The 19464-nt window shown below is 38.9% G+C and overlaps 1 protein-coding gene across 2 annotated transcripts in view; it reads right to left on the bottom strand.

Annotated features, from left to right (window-relative positions):
• ANO4 (anoctamin 4) overlaps positions 1-19464 on the bottom strand; it is a 327720-nt gene that overhangs the window by 167130 nt on the left and 141126 nt on the right. For both annotated transcript variants that reach the window (XM_077954798.1, XM_015152572.3), the window contains exons 3-4: positions 17696-17832; positions 14644-14802 (exon numbers count right to left, since the gene is read on the bottom strand). In XM_077954798.1, the coding sequence (XP_077810924.1) occupies positions 14644-14802; positions 17696-17832 (296 nt within the window). The remainder of the gene's footprint in view (positions 1-14643; positions 14803-17695; positions 17833-19464) is intronic.

The raw sequence follows: 19464 nt of genomic DNA, 5'->3' as shown, positions 1-19464 counted from the left end.
TGTTGGTGCTGTGCTTCCTGTACTTTCCAGCCCCCAGAACCATGAACTAAATGATAATCTTTTCTTTATAAATTACCCCATCTCACGTATTCTGTTGTGGCAACACAAAATAAACTAAGACATCATTCAAAGAAAGTTTCAGTTCCAAGTATTTAAGAGTTTATTTAGAACTCTCTTTCCCTAAAAAGAGTTGTTTTTAAAAAGGCATTAAGGTATAGCTTTGCTATGTATAAATGGAACAAGAGAAAAAAAGGAAATGATAAACTAAAATTCAATACTTAATTGATGGCTTAACTGTGTTCTGTCAACTAAGTAAAACATTATGTGACATAAGGAATCAAGACTAACAGTTTTTCACTCAAGTGGAGTTTCTACAGATAATTGCAGTTGGGGGAGATCCCCTTGAACAATCAGAAGAAACAGCGAACACCTCAAACAGGTTACCCTTTTCTAACTATACGATGTTATCCATGAGTCACCGATAAAGGAGTAGATTTCAGAAGATTCTCGTTAGAGTCTGAGAAACTGAATCAAGGCAGCCTCAGATGACGGCCAAAGTGATTTACTACTATACAATCCAAAATAATATTCTGGTTGAACAAAGGAACCTACAGACTCAGGAGGAAGAGAGTCCCCAAGAGGCGATATAATGCATTTCTGAAACTCTAATGGACACGAGGTCTCACCACATGTACTTTTTCTTTCCTGCCTACTGGACTGCTAAGGTCAAGGAAAATCATGTGCAGTGTAGTTTCATTTTTCTGCCTGCTCTACTCCTGGTCTTCTAGAAAACTCTTTTTAATTTCAACATGTGTAGAAAAAAGAGAGAATGAAGAACGGAGCTGAAAAACAAAGTACTCTAGTGAGCAATAACACCACCTTCTTGGAAGAAGATCCAAGATGATCTTGGCTAAGTTTGCAGGTAATGGCTGGTATAGTTTGTTTAGTAAAATCCTTGGCCTGAAAGAAATTGGCATTGAGATGATTCTTATTTACACTTGAGTACAGTGTGATGGATTTGGTTGTAAAGAGGCTAAATGATATTTGGTTGCAATATTTTGGAAAAAAATGACTAAAACCTGCACATCTTTCTAGCTCTGTCATTAAGGTCTAGAAGAACAATTGTATCTGATGTCAATTATGTTCATGGGAAATTGCTAAGTGAGCATATACTATGTGAAAGTCAAGATGACATGATGAACCAGACACTGTGCTAGGGACAAGGAGAAATCTGTCCAGCCCTCATGGGATGCACACTCTGTCTGGGAAGCAGAGGTGCACAGAGGAGCCCTGAGGCCTCAATCAAAAGTCTATCATGCCACTGTTTATGTTGTTTCCCATCTGGAATGCCATGCCCTTCTACTTTCTGGCTTTGTGAATATCTAGTCATCCTTTAAGTCCCAGGTCACCTCTCTTAACCTTCCTGAAATCTCTGTGCAGAGTATGAAATTCCTCAGGGCTTCCATAGAATTTTTCAAACTGTATTCTATCTGTTTCACATCTGCCTTCATTGCTAGTTAGTGAGCTCTTCAAATACACTAAGCATATTGTGGCAGCTTGTATTTTCCAAAGATGGTCCCAACATTACTGCTTATCCCACACATCTTCTAGAACCTTATGACTCTCCTTCAAGAGGTGGCATCTATGTCCCTTCCCCTTCATTCTGCCTTTCCCAGCAGAATAAATGCTTCTAGGGCTAGGTCATTAAAGTTCACTTTTACCTTGTTCTCCTAGAACCCAGCCACGATGTCATGAGAAAGCCCAGGCAGCATGTGAAGAGGCCCACAGCCCACAACCCTGGCTGAGCTTTCAGCTGACAGCCAGCACCGACATTCCAGCCATGTGAGTCAGCCACCTGAAAAGGGGAGTCCTCCAGACACTAGTAGTGCTGCTCCAACTGACGTCCCATGGAGCAGAGGGAAGCTATCCCTTCCAAGTCCTGCTCAATTGCACATATGAGAGCAAAAAGAATGACTATGATTTTAACATACAAGTTTTGGAGTTGTTTGTTATGCAACAATAGATAACTAGAACATTTATTTTTTTATTCTCCAGTGCCTGGCACAGTGCCTGGAACATAACAGATGCTCAATACGTATGTGCATGAGGATTGATACTCTATCACTGTAGGGGCTGGATGCGACAAAGGGAATCTTCTTTAATTCCTCTGTGGGCAGTTATGGTGGAAGGAATTTTCAGCTTGTCTTTCCTTGTTGCTTTTCCCTTCCCTGCATCACAAACACAAGGACATTTCCACAGGCAGGCTTGTGGCTGCTGCTGACTATCCAATTAAATATTGGGTCTCAATGAATTCTGCCATGCTTTGAAAAAAGACAGTTGCCTAACGTTAGCATCAGAACAAAGATGTGTGTTTCTGGGAGGAACTCTGACTATGGGCAATTTACTCAGTCATGCCCATGTTAAAAAATAGAAATAGCTGCTCCTCCGTCATCTCAAAGGCAGGTGTTAGAGTTCAGACCTTACATCTTTTAAACCAGCTGGATATTACAGAGATGGGGCTAGCATGGCCTCAAATGAAGGGACAGGGGGCAATCTGTTAGGAGGGCTGGTGACTGCACTATACTGTTTGTTGTCACCTTAGCACCCCCTTCTGAGGTGTCCTCTGCATTGCTGAGAAGCTGGGACCAGAACCTGGTTCTGGTTTCCCAGAATCCCCTTCTCCATAAAGTTCTGGGTTAAAGTGTACAATAATGGGTGCTCAGATGGAAGGTGGGAAAGGAGAGGCTATTTCTCAGGCAGGTAGTTACAGGGAGATTTGAGGTTTGAAGCAGCTCCAGGTAAGTTTTGAGAATCATGTGCTGCAGTCAGGCATTATTGAGATCCCAGTGGCTTCCACACCAGCATCTGAGACCTGCTGCTGTGGTGCTTCAGGCTGAAGTGATGGGACGTAGATTCCCTGACCTTCACACCCAACCTTTTAAGTGGTCTTACAGTGTTGTGAAACTCTGTATTGAACACTTCATTCTCGGAGGACACAGAGTGGCTTTCCTGCACAACCCCAAATGAAAGAGGAGTCAAGCAGTTATAAGTACTAGGGAAGAATTTTAAAGAAGAAACTTTGGGTTTCTGGGTAGGCAAAAGTGAAGAGGCAGCACCCAGAATGAAGGTCCTACTGATTAATGGAAAAGGACAAGTTAGGGAGGTGTTTGCAACCAGGTCAGGTCGGGCCTCTCCAAAATCCCAACATGGCTCATGCACTTGATTTTTTTCCCCTGCTCCGTGCCCTGTAAGAGTTCATTCAGATGCAAACACCAGAGTCTATCTCTATCCTACAGCCAAATCCAGCTATTCCCCCTGTTTCCATATACCCCCATTCAGTTACTCCACTTACTCTTCCTACACCCATGCCAGCCTGCATGTGGGTGCACAAGACAAAGGAAACCCAGCAGTGGGAAAATTCCACAATGCTTTAGAAAGTTGGGTTTAGAAATGCAAATTCCAATTTCTCTTTGTGCTTAGTTCACCCATTATCATAGAGATTTTTCTTGAACTCCTGAAATGAAATAGTGACTCCTTCCCAGGATTCCTGTATATTTCTCCACAACACCTATTACATCTGACATATTTATTTAAGGCCTCCCTTCCTTCAATAGTAGTAGATATTCATGAGACATTTGATGAATGAATGAATGAATTACTTCATCTGGAAATGGAGTCATTAGATACTACAAACTGCTCTTAAAATATGCCTAAGACACAACAGGAAGTGAGCTAAGCCAGGGCCCTTGCCTCAAGAGGCAGTGCTGCATCATCACTTTTGCAACTAAGGTATGTCAAGTTCAATTAATAATACTCAGCTTACACTTCATCTTTTTCAAATTTTTCACTTGTAAGGGTTACAAGCAGGAGATTGTAAAGGGATTTACAGTTCTCCAGGCTGCTTCAAAGCTTTTAAATCTCTCCATGCCATTAATGAATAATTAGTGTCATATTCATGATATATATTTTGCATAATTTTCAGCAATTTAACATCACATAGCAAAAACAGCAGGAGCAAAAATATCACAAAGAAAGGACTTCAGTTCCTTTCATAAATATAATACAATGCCCACATTTGGCACATAATGATGACAATGCAAAACGTGCTTTATATCAGAGAAGTTAAATTTGGACTGCTGAGAAAATCTTTTAGATTAAGTAAGTTTCTTTTTGTGGGATGACAATAGTTCATAATACGACTTTAGTTTCTCAGCTGTGCCTTGTATAATGGGTATTTTTTTCCTTTAAAGTTGGTCTGTCTTGACTGAAGTAATATGCATGAGTCATATGAAATACGTGTTGATTTGGAATAATTCTTTGAGTAAATCAAGATAACTTTGTACTGGTCATCTTGACCTGGCAACATAAATGTTTTGATGAAACTTTGTCTATCTAAATAAGCAAAAGCAGTTGAGGCGATAATGAGGCCCTTAGATCTTTAAACCGGTCTCAGAAATTAGAGTGAGAGGAAAAGGAGAGAGAGCACCTTCTCTCAAACCATCACCAATTTGATAAAACTGCTCTAACAAGATGAACCAGCAAGAATACAGCCCTGATTCTATAGACTGCTATGGGGCAGTGGTAGGTGGACTGAGTCCTAGTGATGAGGTGAGACTTACCATTGTATCTCTTGCCATCTACCAGGTCCCTTCAGCTTTCCTGAGACACACAAGGACTCTCAGCCCAAGAGGTGACAGGGTTGAATGCCTGAGCTTCAGGAACAGGATGTCCAGGGATTGAAGTCACTCCCTTCTTTATCAATACCATCAATATCAACAACAGCCATGCATTAAAGTTGTCAATATGTCCAGACTCTTTCCTAAGCATATTGTAATTTATTCACTCATTTTGTCCTCATAATAGCCCTTGAGATACGAATCATCTGACACTTAACAAACAAAGAAACTAAGGCACAGAGAGATTAACAGCTTTACCCAGTTACTTAGTAAGTGGTGAAGTAGTAAGTGGATCTAAATCCCAGCTGTCTGACTTGAGAGCCAGTCTTCACATACTCTATTCTTCCCCTCAAACACCTAGGCCTCTTTTCTGATTCAAGAGTCTGATGTTAAGAGTGCTGAAATAAGCTGGTCCAACATGGATAAAAGAATGGAAGCCCTACCCCCTGGACACTACAACAAACCATATAATGTTGGATCAAGGGTCAAACCCAGGGATTCTCAGCTAGGGATGATTCCTCCCTCCCCTGACACCAGGATGTGTGACAATGCTTGGAGATATGTTTGGTTGTCATTATTTGAAGGAGGTGCTATTGGCATTTAGTGGGTAGAGGCTAGAGATGCTGCCAAATATCCTGTAAAGCACAGAATAGCCCTCTACAACAAAGAATTATCCAGCCCTAAATGTCAATAGAGTCAATGTTGAAAAACCCCGGAGATGAATTGACTGTTGTTACCCAGAGTCAGATGTGAAAATCAGCTATCCACAATCTTTTTGTAGCAAACTCAGGATTCCATAAGCTAAGCACTGTAATAAGTCTTTGGAATATAAAACCCAGTAAGACAAAGTCTCTCTCTCAAAACAGAAGAGACATGTGTCCATGTGTTCTCATCGTTCAGCTCCCATTTATAAGTAAAAATAGGTAGTATTTGGCTTTCTGTTCCTGCGTTAGTTTGCTAAGGATAATGGCCTCCAGCTCCATCCATGTCCCTACAAAGAACATGATCTTGTTCTTTTTTATAGCTGTATAGTATTCTATGATGTGTAAGTACCATATTTTCTTTATCCAACCTGCCATTGATGAGCATTTAGGTGGATTACATGTCTTTGCTATTGTGAATAGTGCTGCAGTGAACATACATGTGTATGTGTCTATATGGTAGAATGACTTATATTCCTTTGGGTATATACACAGTAATGGGATTGTTGGGTTGAATGGTAGTTCTGTTTTTAGCTCTTTGAAGAATCTCCACACTGCTTTCCACAATGATTGAACTAATCTACACTCCCACCAGCAGTGTCTAAACTTTCCCTTTTCTCCACAACTTCGCCAACATCTGTTATTTTTTGACTTTTTAGTATTAATAATACCATTCTGACTGGTGTGAGATGGTATCTCATTGTGGTTTTAATTTGCATTTCTCTAATGCAGTGATATTGAGCTTTTAATACGCTTGTTGGCCACATGTATGTCTTCCCTCAAAATGATGACACTAGCAACATGGAATCTTTACCTTTTAGACATAGCATCCTAAAATTAGAAGAACAAATTAAAACAGAAGAAATTCCAATGTGTACTTGTTCTCTCTTCACTTGGTCAAGGACCCCATGAATTTCGTGTTTGCTGGCATCTCAAAAAGGGCTGTCTGAATACCACAGATTAGGCAGCATCTCTACTACTAACTCAATACCAATGGTAATGTACGCTGATGGTGCCTGGAATGACCCTCAGCCAAATGGGCAGTGCCTACCTCCCACCACCTCCACAGACCTCAGCCAATGACTGACTGATGTGGGGGCCCGTGTCTGAAAAGTGGACCAGCTCTATGCTGCACCTGATGATTACCGAGCTCCCCTGTGGGATCAGGCTGAAGGTAGTGTCCAGCTGAGGCCACACTTTTGGCTTAGCTGTTCTTTTCTGCTCCTCTCACTCCCCTTTCTCCTAAGATTGCCCCACCCATCAACAACTTGAAGAATTCTCACCTCAAGTTCTGCTTATGCTTAGGAAATCCAACCTAAGACACAAGTTAATAGAAAAGCCACCGCAAGTGTGGACTGACATTGGTAGCTCCTGAAAGACACTCAAGGAATCTCCAGGGCTCTGAGGTTCAGAAGAAAATCTGCTTTCTCCTTTCTTTGGTTATGACTGTCCTAAATTCTCCTTTCTCTTCACCTCAACTTGAGACCCTTGGTAATACATGTGCATGACATATAAGAAGCTTGAGTGGAGCGAAGTGGAGATTATTGAGTGAAGAAGTCTGATTTTCTTTTTTCTTTTTTTTTCAGAACAGAAAGCACTAGAGGACAGAAATCTGGGTAGTGCACATAGTCCTGACACTGATTTATTTGAGACACTCATTACCATATTTTCAACTGTGAAGGAAGGGAGGACACTGTCATTCTGGTATCCTCCGAGTTCTGGATACCGAGAGAGCACCTACAGCAACAAGCTGGATGTGGATGCAGTATAGAAATGGCGATGAAATTAGGGGAATTTGGGCAGGAAGCCTACAAGGGCAGAGAGCCATCTGCATGAGATTAGCTCTTTAAATAGGGAAATCTTTGTGAAGATTTCCCTTGAATGGGGTAAAGAAACACTGGGATGGACAATCAAATACAGTTTTGTTGTTGTTGTTTTTCTTTTTTTTTTTTAAGCTCTGAATTGATCTATAACTTTATACCCAGATGAATCGAAAACCAAATCCTCTCCAAGCAGATAAACATCTGAACCTCGATCATGCTAAACTTGTTACCAAATGTATTCCCAGTTCTTTCAAGAGCATTAAAGTATAAATCTCATTAATGCATACACAGTAACAACATATGACCCGCCGACGTTGCTATTCCTAATGGTTGCATTATAAAGGATTTATAAACTGTTTGAAAAATTTTCTTAAAGTTTACCTTGAAAACTATTCTAAAGTAAAAGTCTTAACACATTGTATTTAGCTGTTACGATAACGGTAATGATGACAATAATGTAGTTTACTAAATGCTTACCATGTAAAAGGCACAGAGATAAGCACTCGATATAAATGATCTCATTTAATTAAAATAACCCATGAGATAAATCCCATTATTAGCCTCATTTTGCAGATAAGTTAACTTTTACAAGGGCACACAGCTTGAAATGGTAGAACCAAACGAACACTCAGAATGTCTGATCTCAGACTTTTAATCACTGTATTAATTACCTATTGCTGCATAATAAATTACTATAGGCTTGGAGGCTTACAACTACACATAATAATTATCTCACAGTTTCTAGAGGGTGGCAGTCAGGCACAGCTGAGCTGGGTTCTCTGCTTTAGGGTCTCACCAGGCTATGACGTAGGTCTTGCCTGGGGCTATAGTCTCATCAGTGGCTCAACTGAAGAAAGACCTGCTTCCAGGATTCTCAGTTATTGGCAGAATTCATTTCCTTGTGGCTCTAGGACTAAGATCTCTGCTTGTCACTGGATGTCAGCTGGGAGTGACTCCCAGATCCTAAAGGCTTCCCCACCTTTCTTTGCTATGTGGCCCTCTTCATAGGCTGTCTCACAGTATGGTAGCTTACTTCTTCAAAGCCAGCAAGGAGGGTCTCTCTGACACCAGTCTGCTGAGATGAGATCTTATATACCGTAAGATAATCACAGGAGGGACATCCCATTACATTTGTCATATTCTATGATGGTAAAGGCCATATTCTATTGCTTAAATATAAGCCACAGTTCCCACCTGAACTCAAGAGGAAGGGATTATCCAAAGGCGTGAAAAGGAAGCAGGCATCACAGACCTTAGAGTCTATCCACCACGAGGACTAGCCAAATAATGCAGAATTCTATCATTCTTGGGCCACCTTCACAATTTTTGTCAGATTTGTCATATCATCTACAATATCTTAATTTCATATATTTCTTTAACTCACTTTATAAAATAATAATTTTACAAAAAGCTTTTATATCAGTCATAAATGGAAAACAAATATCACTTGCCATAAATAGAAGGTAGCTGAACAAATACACTGGAAGTAAAACAATAATATGAAATTTAGAAGTAAAAATTAAGAAAAACAAAGATTGGCACTACTTTGTATTTTTGCATATATAGGCCCACTTAATCTTCATCATTTACAATAAATGATATTACCTTCATGATTAAAAATGGAAACAGAGATCCATAAAAATCTGATAAACTGCCCATGACCACTCAGCTTATAAGCGGTTGTATACCAAGATTCAAGTCTATGGCTACTAGAGGCCAAAGTGCGTAAGAACCACAGTCTGGGCAGCACCCAACTTCATTATTCACCCCAATTTTCCTTGTTCCTTTACCTTTTCATAATACTACTTGTCTTCTCAGTCTATCTCCTAACTTTTTTCTTTTTTTTGTGAGACGAAGTCTTGCTCTGTTGCCCAGGCTGCAGTGCAGTGGCATGATCTCAGCTCACTGCAAGCTCTGCCTCCTGGGTTCACACCATTCTCCTGCCTCAGCCTCCTGAGTAGCTGGGGCTACAGGCGCCCGCTACCATGCCCAGCTAATTTTTTATTTTTTTATTTTTTTTATTTTTAGTAGAGACAGGGTTTCGCTGTGTTAGCCAGGATGGTCTCGGTCTCCTGACATCGTGATCTGCCCGCCTCGGCCTCCCAAAGTGCTGGGATTGCAGGCATGAGCCACTGTGCCCAGCCTCTAACTTCTTTAACCCTGAGATTCACCTTTACATACCAGAAATCAACACAATATAAGGGCAAAGAGCAAGTATGCTTAGCTTTTAATACTGGCTTTATCTCTTACTACTTATGTTGCCTGGGGAAAGTTACCAATGGTCTCACCTGTTAAACGGGAATTATAATAGTAAGTGATTAATAAACGTGAGCATAAAAATATTGATAATGTAATTTGTATCATAGTACAGAGAAGTATCCAAGATACTCAACCTCAACTGTGCACCCGCATGTGCTCACGCATGTGTGTGTGTGCGCTAACTGCAGTTGCATTTTTCACTCCTGAGAGATGAGTGCAAACAGAAACAATTTCCACAAATTGTATTGTTTGTACATTTCAGTTTTTAAAGCTTACTACATTTTATCTCTTTTGGGGGCAATGTATTTGAGTGTGACTGAGTGGGTATGGGGTCTCGGAAGCAAAGTGAAGGGTTGGCCTTACCAATGAGTATGGACAGGACACCCTTAGCACTGCAGAAAAGTTGCATCTATGGGCACAGATGCAGATAGGTGAGTCCGTGCAATAAGAGATACTTGTGGTCATTCTATTCTTATCGCTTCAAGGGCATTTCTCTAAAAATTCTTCCTCCACTCTTCCCAACATCAATTTTCCATCTCAAATATATAGTTTTTATTAGCATGAAAACATGTATTTATTTCTCTCATCTAAAATAGAAAGAACTCTCTTTTGACCCAACTTCATACTCCAGTTATCATTCTGTTTCTCTCTGTTCCTTTACAGTGAAACATATTGAAAGAGCGATTTGTATTTGTTGTCTCTGTATTTTCTCTTCCCACTCTTTCTTGAAGACACTTTAATGAAGCTTTCACCCCCGACTTCTCCACTGAAACTTCTCTTGCCCAGACCACCTAAACCGGCCAGATTGCTAAATCCAGCCTTGATCGTACACACCCCATCAGCAGCATTTGACACAGTTGATTCCTCCGTCTCTCCTGAACCACACTCTCCTCTAGATTTCCCTTCTGGCTCCTTGGTGACTCCTTCTTAGTCTCTTCTGCTGCCTCCTTTTTATCATCCAAATTGTAACACTAGTGTTCCCCATGGCTCAATCCTTGGACCTCTTCTCAATTCGATTTGCAGTTACTCCTTTGGAGATCTCATTCAAATGCATATCTCTAGCCCAGATCTCTCCTTGAAACCCAGACTCTTCTATCTTACCCAATATCTCCACTGGGATACCTCAAACTTAACAAGTCTACAATCTGAATCTGACCTACTCTTTTCCACATCCCTGTAAGTGGCAACTGTCTTCTCTCAACTTCTTAGCTAAATACCATGTGTCAGACAAATAGTCTGTGACTCTTCTCTTTTACACTGCCCATTCAATCTATCTGCAATTCCCATCAGCACCACTTTCTACTCTTTTCATCTTCTTCTCTTCTATGTGCTTGACCAATTCTTGCATCTCTTTCCTGGATTCTTGCAATGAATCTCCTAATTATGCTCCTGCTTCTGCCCTTGCCACCTCCACCTCCCACAGTCTAATCTTACCAGGCAACCCAAGAGTCCTTAATAAAACGGAAAACAGCTCTTATACTTGTGCTCAAATCTCTCCGGTGGCTTCCTATGTCACTCAGAGAAAAGCTAACATCCCCCAGTGACCACTAAGGCTTCCAATGCCTTGTTAGTATGATTTCCCACTATTCTTCACCTTGCTCAGTGAACGTCAGTCATACTGGCATCCTCACTGTTACATGAACACCCAGGCATGCTCCATCCTGTGGAGCTGTTCTCTTTGCACTTGCTATTCTCTTTCTGTGGAAAAGAGGCCCACTTTTTCTGACTTTTATAAAATTGCAAGCCCCTCTCAACACTTCCTGCTTTACTTTTTTCTCTTTAGCACTTACTGATATTTGTATATATTGTACATATTTTTTGCTTAAGTTCCAACAAGACAGGGATTTTTTTCTGTTTTATTTGTTGCTGTTGAGACCATAGTCTTTAAAGCAATACCTGGCATAGAGTGTGCGTGCAATAAATATTTCTTGAATGAAATAACCATCACCAAGATGATATGATTTACCTAATTATATTAGTTTTGTAATGACTGTAATGATAAAGGTCTTCCCCAATGTTTCACATGATTCTAAAGCAGGAGGGTGCTCCGTTAATACAATTGCTACTCATACATTCCAAATAATTCCAAGTTAACTCATCCTCTTACTAGTTATACAAAGGAAAAGATAAATGTCTTATTGATGACAGTGATTTCAAAATAGGTACCCAAAGATCAATAATGGACATAGAATTAAAAATGAAAAAAATCAAGAATAGAAAATGTTAATTAGTAAATATGAGCTTACCTTTAAGAAGGGAATCAATTTTAAGTGGATAGATACTAAGAAGTAAATCACCTGGACTTCAATGATATTTTGTTTGGGAACTTCGTTGTAAATTGCTTTCTCTGGGCTATCATGAAAGTTGAATTGCAGAGTATTAAAGACCCAGGGTACCAAAGCAAGCACTTATCTGTTGACTAACCAGCCTGCAGCAAAGGTTTTAAGAAAGATTGAACTTGACTATGTCCTCACTTTTATCATGAATTAAAGATTATCCTAGTTGTGTTTCTTGAAATCCAATGTTAAAGAGATAAGGATAAGCCTCTGTCTGGGAAACATGTTTTTCATAGTTGTTGGACATCATGACAGCAGCTAATTAAGAAGATACTAATAATCCATAAAATGTACATAGTGTCAAATGTTTCAGATGTACAAGGGTCCTTGGGGTGTTTTTTCTTTTCCACCCTTAACTAAGTTATTCATTTTATGTCCTATAAAAGGTTGAATTAACTCCTGGAAGCTGAAATCACCATTAAAATTATCTTTCTGCTGTAGCTGTTTATTTAAAAACTTGATTTAAATAAAAGTACTTCCAATGGTTTCTAAATTTAATAACATGATATAGATCCTTCATATAAAAATTCTGCCACTTATTATAGAGAATAAAGGATGAAGGTTTGTTTATTGTTCAGCCAAGGGATTTTCTTTTAATTATTTGTGGCAGGGAAAAATTAATTTATCTATAAGAGAACCCGCAAAGGCCCTTTTCTTGCTGAGCTGACTGAGGCCATGAAGATTCAAAGCAGAGCTAGGAGGCTGCGTGAGAGACAAATTGCACCACTTATGCAAAGCCAGGGCAAGACTGGAGCCAGGCAGCAGGAGAGGCCACTTGTGAAGAAGGTTCCAGAAAGGGGAAGACCTAGCTGTTTGTAGTGCCTAAAAGATTGTAGAAGAAAGGAAAAACATGGAAGGTGATGCCCAGAGAAGAACTTTTGGGGGAAAGTGGGGAGGGGGGAAATGCTTAGATAAGTTTTTATGAAGTTTTGCCATATAGTGATAATTCCCTTTTTCCAACTGTTATTTTTTCCAGTACACATTAAAATAAATACCTGTAAACATTTTTTTAAAGATTCTAACAAACAAAATTATCTTGTATATAGACAAAATTGTACAAGCAGTCCATCCTTCACAGTATGGTCCACACTGTACTGTGTAGCACAACTGTACAACAGGCCAAATGATCCTCCTCAAACTTTGGTAGCTGAACACTGCAGTACAGGTGATGCTTTAGGATATACAACAGGACATTTTCCATCACTTTAATGTTCACTATGTGGAAAAGCATTAGGTTTTTTGAGTTCTAACTAATAAATTATGAAATAACATTGAAAAGATCTATACAGAAGGAGCCCTAGGCCTGTAGAGAACACTTATGAAGCTTAAAATATAAATCTTGCATTAATTGAACAAAGCTATCTAGTTTTGATGGGAATCAGAATTTTGACAGAGTCAGAATGGGTCAGAGGGAGGCCTTCCATTATTTCAGATTAAGTAGCAATTCAGATCTTTTATTTCTTCATATAAAAATTCTGCCACTTAGGAATGAGAATAAAAGATGAAGGCATGATTAAGGAGAAAAATATGAATGTGCTATTAATGTTAAGAAAAAAATGTAATTGTCTTACTGAGACAATTTAGTAAGATTTATCAACTATACACTCAGTTTGTATAGGAAAGATTTTCTGGAACTCCACAAAGGTGGAAGAAACAACATTTTTAATTATGTTTGTTGCTCCAGGGAACTTCTAATTAAGATGGTCTTTGAGAAAGATGGTTCTACTTTCCTGAGAATAAGAACCTGTTTCCTTACAGCCACATTCATCTCACCATTTTTCCAATTCTCTTGGAGACATTCCAGAAAAATGCTGCTTCTGTGTTATAAACGTTCAAGAGGTGAGGTCAGCCTAACAGATCTGAAAAAATCCCATTTATCTGAAGGGTCCCAAGATCAGATAACAAGTATATGCATATTATGCTTCTAATATTTGATACCTTGGCAAAACTCGCAGGTTGCACAAACTGCAACAGTATCATACAAAGAAAAACCTGGATGTCTGACTTCAAAGATCTATCCCCTCAGCCTTGAGGAGCAGAATCAGAAGTAAACATCTTAAATTGCCAATATGTTATTCTTGTTGACTATGAAAAGCTCCAGAAGCTTTGCACAATGTTTAGGGAGAAGCTGAGAAGAGTTACATAATTCAGTTAACGGGCCAAGTTCTACAAATGTGCACAGTATTCCTGGGAACACCATAAGCCCATCGTGGATTACTGTCAGAGGCCTGGCTGGCCTCTTGTACATTCCTTACTTAGTTCTTTCTTGAAGCTCCCCATGCAGAGAAGGAGGGAAGGGGAAGAACCAAACATTGGTAAGGTCACTCTTGAGCTTGGGGACCTAAAAAAAATAGCCTGAATGTCTGTTAAAACTGGAATCATTTTTGTAAATTCCAGCTGCTTTTGGCCAAATTGGCCAGGCAGTCTCCTCTGGTGTACAAGGATGCCCAAGCTCATGATATTTCCCGAAATGTAAAAAGAGCCTCTAGAGAGAGTGACTGCATTTCACTCAAAGTTTTCTTTAATCTATGAGACTAGAACCCTCCATTTACATATATGGAGAAACGGCAGACGTAGTAAGTTAGATAAAGAATCACACTTTGAAACAATCCATTTAATTGGATTAGAATATTTTGATTTACATGGAATCATCTGGCATTAAAATTATCTCAAAAGCAAACTGTGCTGTGAAAGTCTAAATGCTAGAACATTCCCCAAACTCTGAAGACTGGAAAACTCTGACCAAATGAAATGTTTGGTTAACATTATGACTACTTGCTTATTTCTTATTGCCTCTTAATATGAATAGATATGTACATATTTTTTCTCAACCAAGCAAACTATTTACCTCTTTCTCCATTTGCAATCCTTCTGCTCTAATATTTCTTTCAAATACTTCTCTCTTTTCAGTCTGGGGGTTGGATTTTCTGTACACAAGGATGTAGTCAATTCGACACTTCCCATCTCTAAAGTAAAGTCCATTTGATTTGTTTCTTTCTGGCACTGTCTGCACACAAAGAGAAAGGGACCAGTTTAAGTCATTCATCAAACTAAGGTTCAAGTGAGTAATGTTAAAGAACAATTAAAACTAAATAACTTTTTCAGGTCAGGCGCAATGGCTCATGCCTGTAATCCCAGCACTTTGGGAGGCCGAGGCGGGTGGATCACGAGGTCAGTTCAAGACCAGCCTGGCCAATATGGTGAAACCCTGTCTCTACTAAAAATACAAAAATTAGCTGGGCATGGTGGCATGCACCTGTAGTACCATCTACTCTGGAGGCTAAGGCAGGGGAATTGCTTGAACCTGGGAGGCGGAGGTTGCAGTGAGCCAAGACTGCGCCACTGTACTCCAGCCTGGGTGACAGAGTGAGACTCCATCTCAAAATAATAATAATAATAATAATTTTTTCATTGTGTTCAATTACATATTCATTAGTGAAAAATGTAATTAAGAGGAAACAAAATAAAAATTAGAAGAAGCATTGAGTTAAGTGGGCAAAATGTAAAACATCTAAAAATACCGAGTATAGCCAAGGATGTGAAGCAACTAAGGACTTTCATATTCTGCAGGTGAGATGAGAGTGAAAATTGATATTCTCACTCTAGAAAACACATTAACATTATCTTGCAGAACTGAACATCTGCGTAACATGTAAGCCTAGAGAAAAATTCTTGATAAGGCAAGTAGGAGTCATGTATATGAATATTCATAGCAACATTATTTATAATAGTAGAAAAATGTTTAAAGTTGGAGTCAACTCAAATGTCCACGAACAGACAATAAATAGATAAATTTTAGAAAGTTCATTTACTGGAATATTATACAGCAGTAAAAATGAATAAACTATAGTTGCATCTAACAATAAAAAAGAATCTTAAAAACAACACTGATGAAAAAAAAGCAAGTCTCAGAAGACTTCATACCACATGATATCATTTTTCACAAAGCATAAAATAAAGTAAATCTAAGTTGTTAAGACTACAAATCTATGTGGTAAAACTGTCTTTAGAGCAAGAGAATAAAACATAATAAAATTTAGAAAGATGGTACCTCTGGTAGGGTAGAGGTATGGGATTGAAAGTAGCTTCAGTGGTTTTAGGAATATTCTAGTTCAGTGTTTCTCTTTTTTTTTTTTTTAACCCACAACAAAAAAAAATTCTATCTTTGCATGCATATATGTAAACATACATATACATAATATGAGACAAGTTTCACAAAAAAATTATTTACCCTTTCTATTTGCATACACTCTAATATTAATTTTCCAGGCCATTAAAAAACAACTAGAGTAGTAATCTACAATTAGGTTGCCACTATAATTTGAAAAATAGCATTCTAGTTCATAAATCAGATGGTGGTTCCAGGTGTTCATTTTATTATTACACTTTGTAACTTACATAGAAGTTACAAATATTATTTTGCAGTAATATTAGAAAGTAAAGAACAAAAGGAATAGATTGAATTTTCATCCAGGCTCTTCAGGCTTGCTGTACAGCATTGAAAGAGGTCATCAAGTACGGGCTTGTTGGGCTAGAGCCAAACTTCTCAGCCTAACAGGTTTCAAAATTGTGTCTATAAACCCGGCCAGGTGAAAATGGTGGATTCTATCTTTTCCAATGGTAGTATGAAGAAGGCAAACATGCCAGACCCAAAGGACCATTGCTAGAAACCACATTCTTGCACAAACTTTAACCGAAAAAACATCTCAGCTGGGGGAATGGAATGACCATGTACCATGTCTTGGTGTAGACATTTTCGGTTGATGACCAATCCTCACTGACTATGTTTTGGCTTTTACATTAAGAGACACTCAGGAGTCTACCTGAATAAGCACTTTAGTAACACTTATTTGCCAAGCAAGAAGGCTGCCCTGTGAATTCAGCATATTAGCATCTGCCTTCAAAAATGGCTTCAGCCAAGACATCAGGAGGGGTATTGGCTCCAAGCAGAACAATGAGTTGTACCACCTTCAGCAAAGCCCTAACATTTCTGAGACTGGTTCCTCATCTGTAAGTTACAGGGATGAGACTAGTTGCTGTCTGAGGTCCCTTTTAAAGTCCATTCATTATGCCACATTATGGTATCCAAAGTATCTATGTGAACAGATAATAACAGAATGAGTTTTTTCTTAAAATCAAACAAACAGAAAAAAATGGAAAAAGACACATGAATAGCTGCATATGGTATTTGTGGGGTGAGGTCTGCAAAGCTTGGTAAGAGTAAACGATTTTCTCTGTCCCAGGTGTCATCCTTTCAGTAGTTAACTAGCTCTGGAATATAAAAAGCATTAGGAATATGAAATAAATAAATTACTCTGATTTGGTGTGCCTATTAATTGTACCCAGAGCATGTACAAAGGAAATATGAAACTCTATGGTGACACAACCTGAACAAAGGGGAATGCCTCCAACAAAACACTAATTTTTCCTAAATGGCACACAAATAGATGGGTCCACTTACAGCTGCAACGAAGTTTCCAGATTACAGAGGCAAATGGAAAGTCAGAGAGGCTTTAGACAACACAATCAACTGAAGGCTGGTGCATTTTAGGTCACCATTCTACCTACTGGGGGAATCTATACAAGGAAGCCCATCCCTGTAAAGCTTATTTTGTACCAGTGGGAGACACTCAAGAATGTAGGCTATCTTAAAATGACAGACAGTTTAAAGAAATGATAGGTTTAAGAAAAACTGAAACTTTGTTTTGAGTGTAGGTAGATTTAGGATCCTTGAAATATGCTTAGACATGGGGGATGTCAAAGGAATATAAAACCTGTCCCTTGTTTTATAAGAGCCTACAGTTCAATGAGATTATGACTTTAAACAGTCCATTGGAACATGCTTCATAGGTTCCTGCCGGGATCACGAATTACATTTGTAAGAAATCATATACTCTTACCTCTCCCCCGGCTTCCAATCTGCTGGCATCATCTGAAGTACTAGTCAGGTTTCCAGGGTGAAGAAGAGAATCGTCGTCTTTGCAAGGACTGCTGACAGCTTCTAATTCATCAAAAAGAATATTGACATCCTTGGCCACTAGAACCAAAGTAAATACATTATAAGGAGGGTAGAAATCTGGGATCTTGAAAGCAATACTAAAAGAGAAAACATCTCCCTTTGGGTTCATATTTTCCCATCATTTCAATAACACTTTGAGTGACAGGTATATTATTTCCTAAAAGAAAAGGATGTCAGACATAAAACATGATTGACCAAACAGTGTATTCATTAGGCAAGAGTAAGGAAAATAAAAAGCAGAGTACCTCTGTAACGTAAATATAATTTGTCTTTCATGATAGCAGGAGGTGTTATATTTGTTTAGCTTTCCTTTGCACAGTTGCTTAGCATAAGGTACTTTGATCTAAGACTTCTAGGTTGGAAAAGGGTTGGAGATGACCTACACTTTTAAATTTTATTTTACTTTTTCATTTAAGTGTCGTACAGCTTGCCAAGTGATCCCATAAAAGTGCCACTTGCACTGTTCAGTAAGAACTGTGATTTTTTTCCTCCTTTGTTACTTCTCTAAGGCAGAACAGAGAAAACCTAATGCAATAATAAAGCATGCAGTTAGATTTTCGGCCTTTTTTCTTCCTCTTATCCTGAATTGAAATAATCAAGTGAGCCATTCAGAAGCTCTCTCAAAAGACTGTTGATGTTAATAACATGTCAATATATAAAGTGCTGTATATCACGGTTCTAGGTACAGACTACCACGTTCAAATGCAAAGTGCCTTACAGCAAGCCAGAAAGTTAAGTTCATCACCAGCAGAGGAAAGATTACAATGCCAGGTATGGGTTGAGTCCCTTCTTTTTTATCCACTTCAATTATGGGCCAGCATTGCAGTTCACTTTTTCTTTTGATGCTTTAGAAATGGCTGAGGGTTTATAACAAGTCAGAAGCCACTGCACAAAATAATTCATGAGGGATTAGGTTCTTCTTACCCAAGCTTGTAATAGAGTATTCATTCTTTCATTCAAAAACATTTCAGAGATGTGCACATTGTGTGTCAGGCATAGAGCTGCATGATGATTGCACCTTGGTAAATAAAAGTGACCTGGCTTCCTGCCCTTGTGGCAATAACTAAAGAAAACAAAGACATGCAAATTGTGGTGAATTCTCTAATGAAAAGAGCAGAGTTTGGATATAGAGAGAATAGAGATGATCTACTTAGAAGAGATGACTAGGTATAAAGCTATATCCAAGCATGTGATTTTAGGCAACTCTTTTAGCTTTTCAAGTTTCCCATCTGTAAAATATAATGGGCATAGAGATAAAATTAACATTTATTGCTAACTGTGAGAGGATGAATTATGACCCCCCAAAGGTGATCCAATTTCTAGAACCTGCTAATGTCTTACCTTTTTATCACCGAAAGGATTTTATAGATGTGTGAAACCAAGGATCTTAAAATGGGGACATTATCTTAGACTTTATAGGTAGGCCTGATGTTAATTACAAGGGTCTTTAGAAGAGGGAGGCAAGAAGGCCAGAATCAGAGAGAAAGATTGGAAGATGCTATGCTGCTGGCTTTGAGGATAGAGGATGCGGCCACAAGCCAAGAAACTCAGGTGGCCTTTAGAAGACAGAAAAGACAAAAAAGCAGATTCTCCTCGGGAGCCCCCAGAGAGGAGAGTCTTGATTTTGGGACTTCTGACCTCCAGAAGTAT

This window comes from Macaca mulatta, chromosome 11 (assembly GCF_049350105.2).
Source record: "Macaca mulatta isolate MMU2019108-1 chromosome 11, T2T-MMU8v2.0, whole genome shotgun sequence".
Classification (NCBI taxonomy): domain Eukaryota; kingdom Metazoa; phylum Chordata; class Mammalia; order Primates; family Cercopithecidae; genus Macaca; species Macaca mulatta.
Note: the sequence above shows the minus strand (reverse complement) of the source record. Positions and strands in the feature narration are given on the sequence as shown.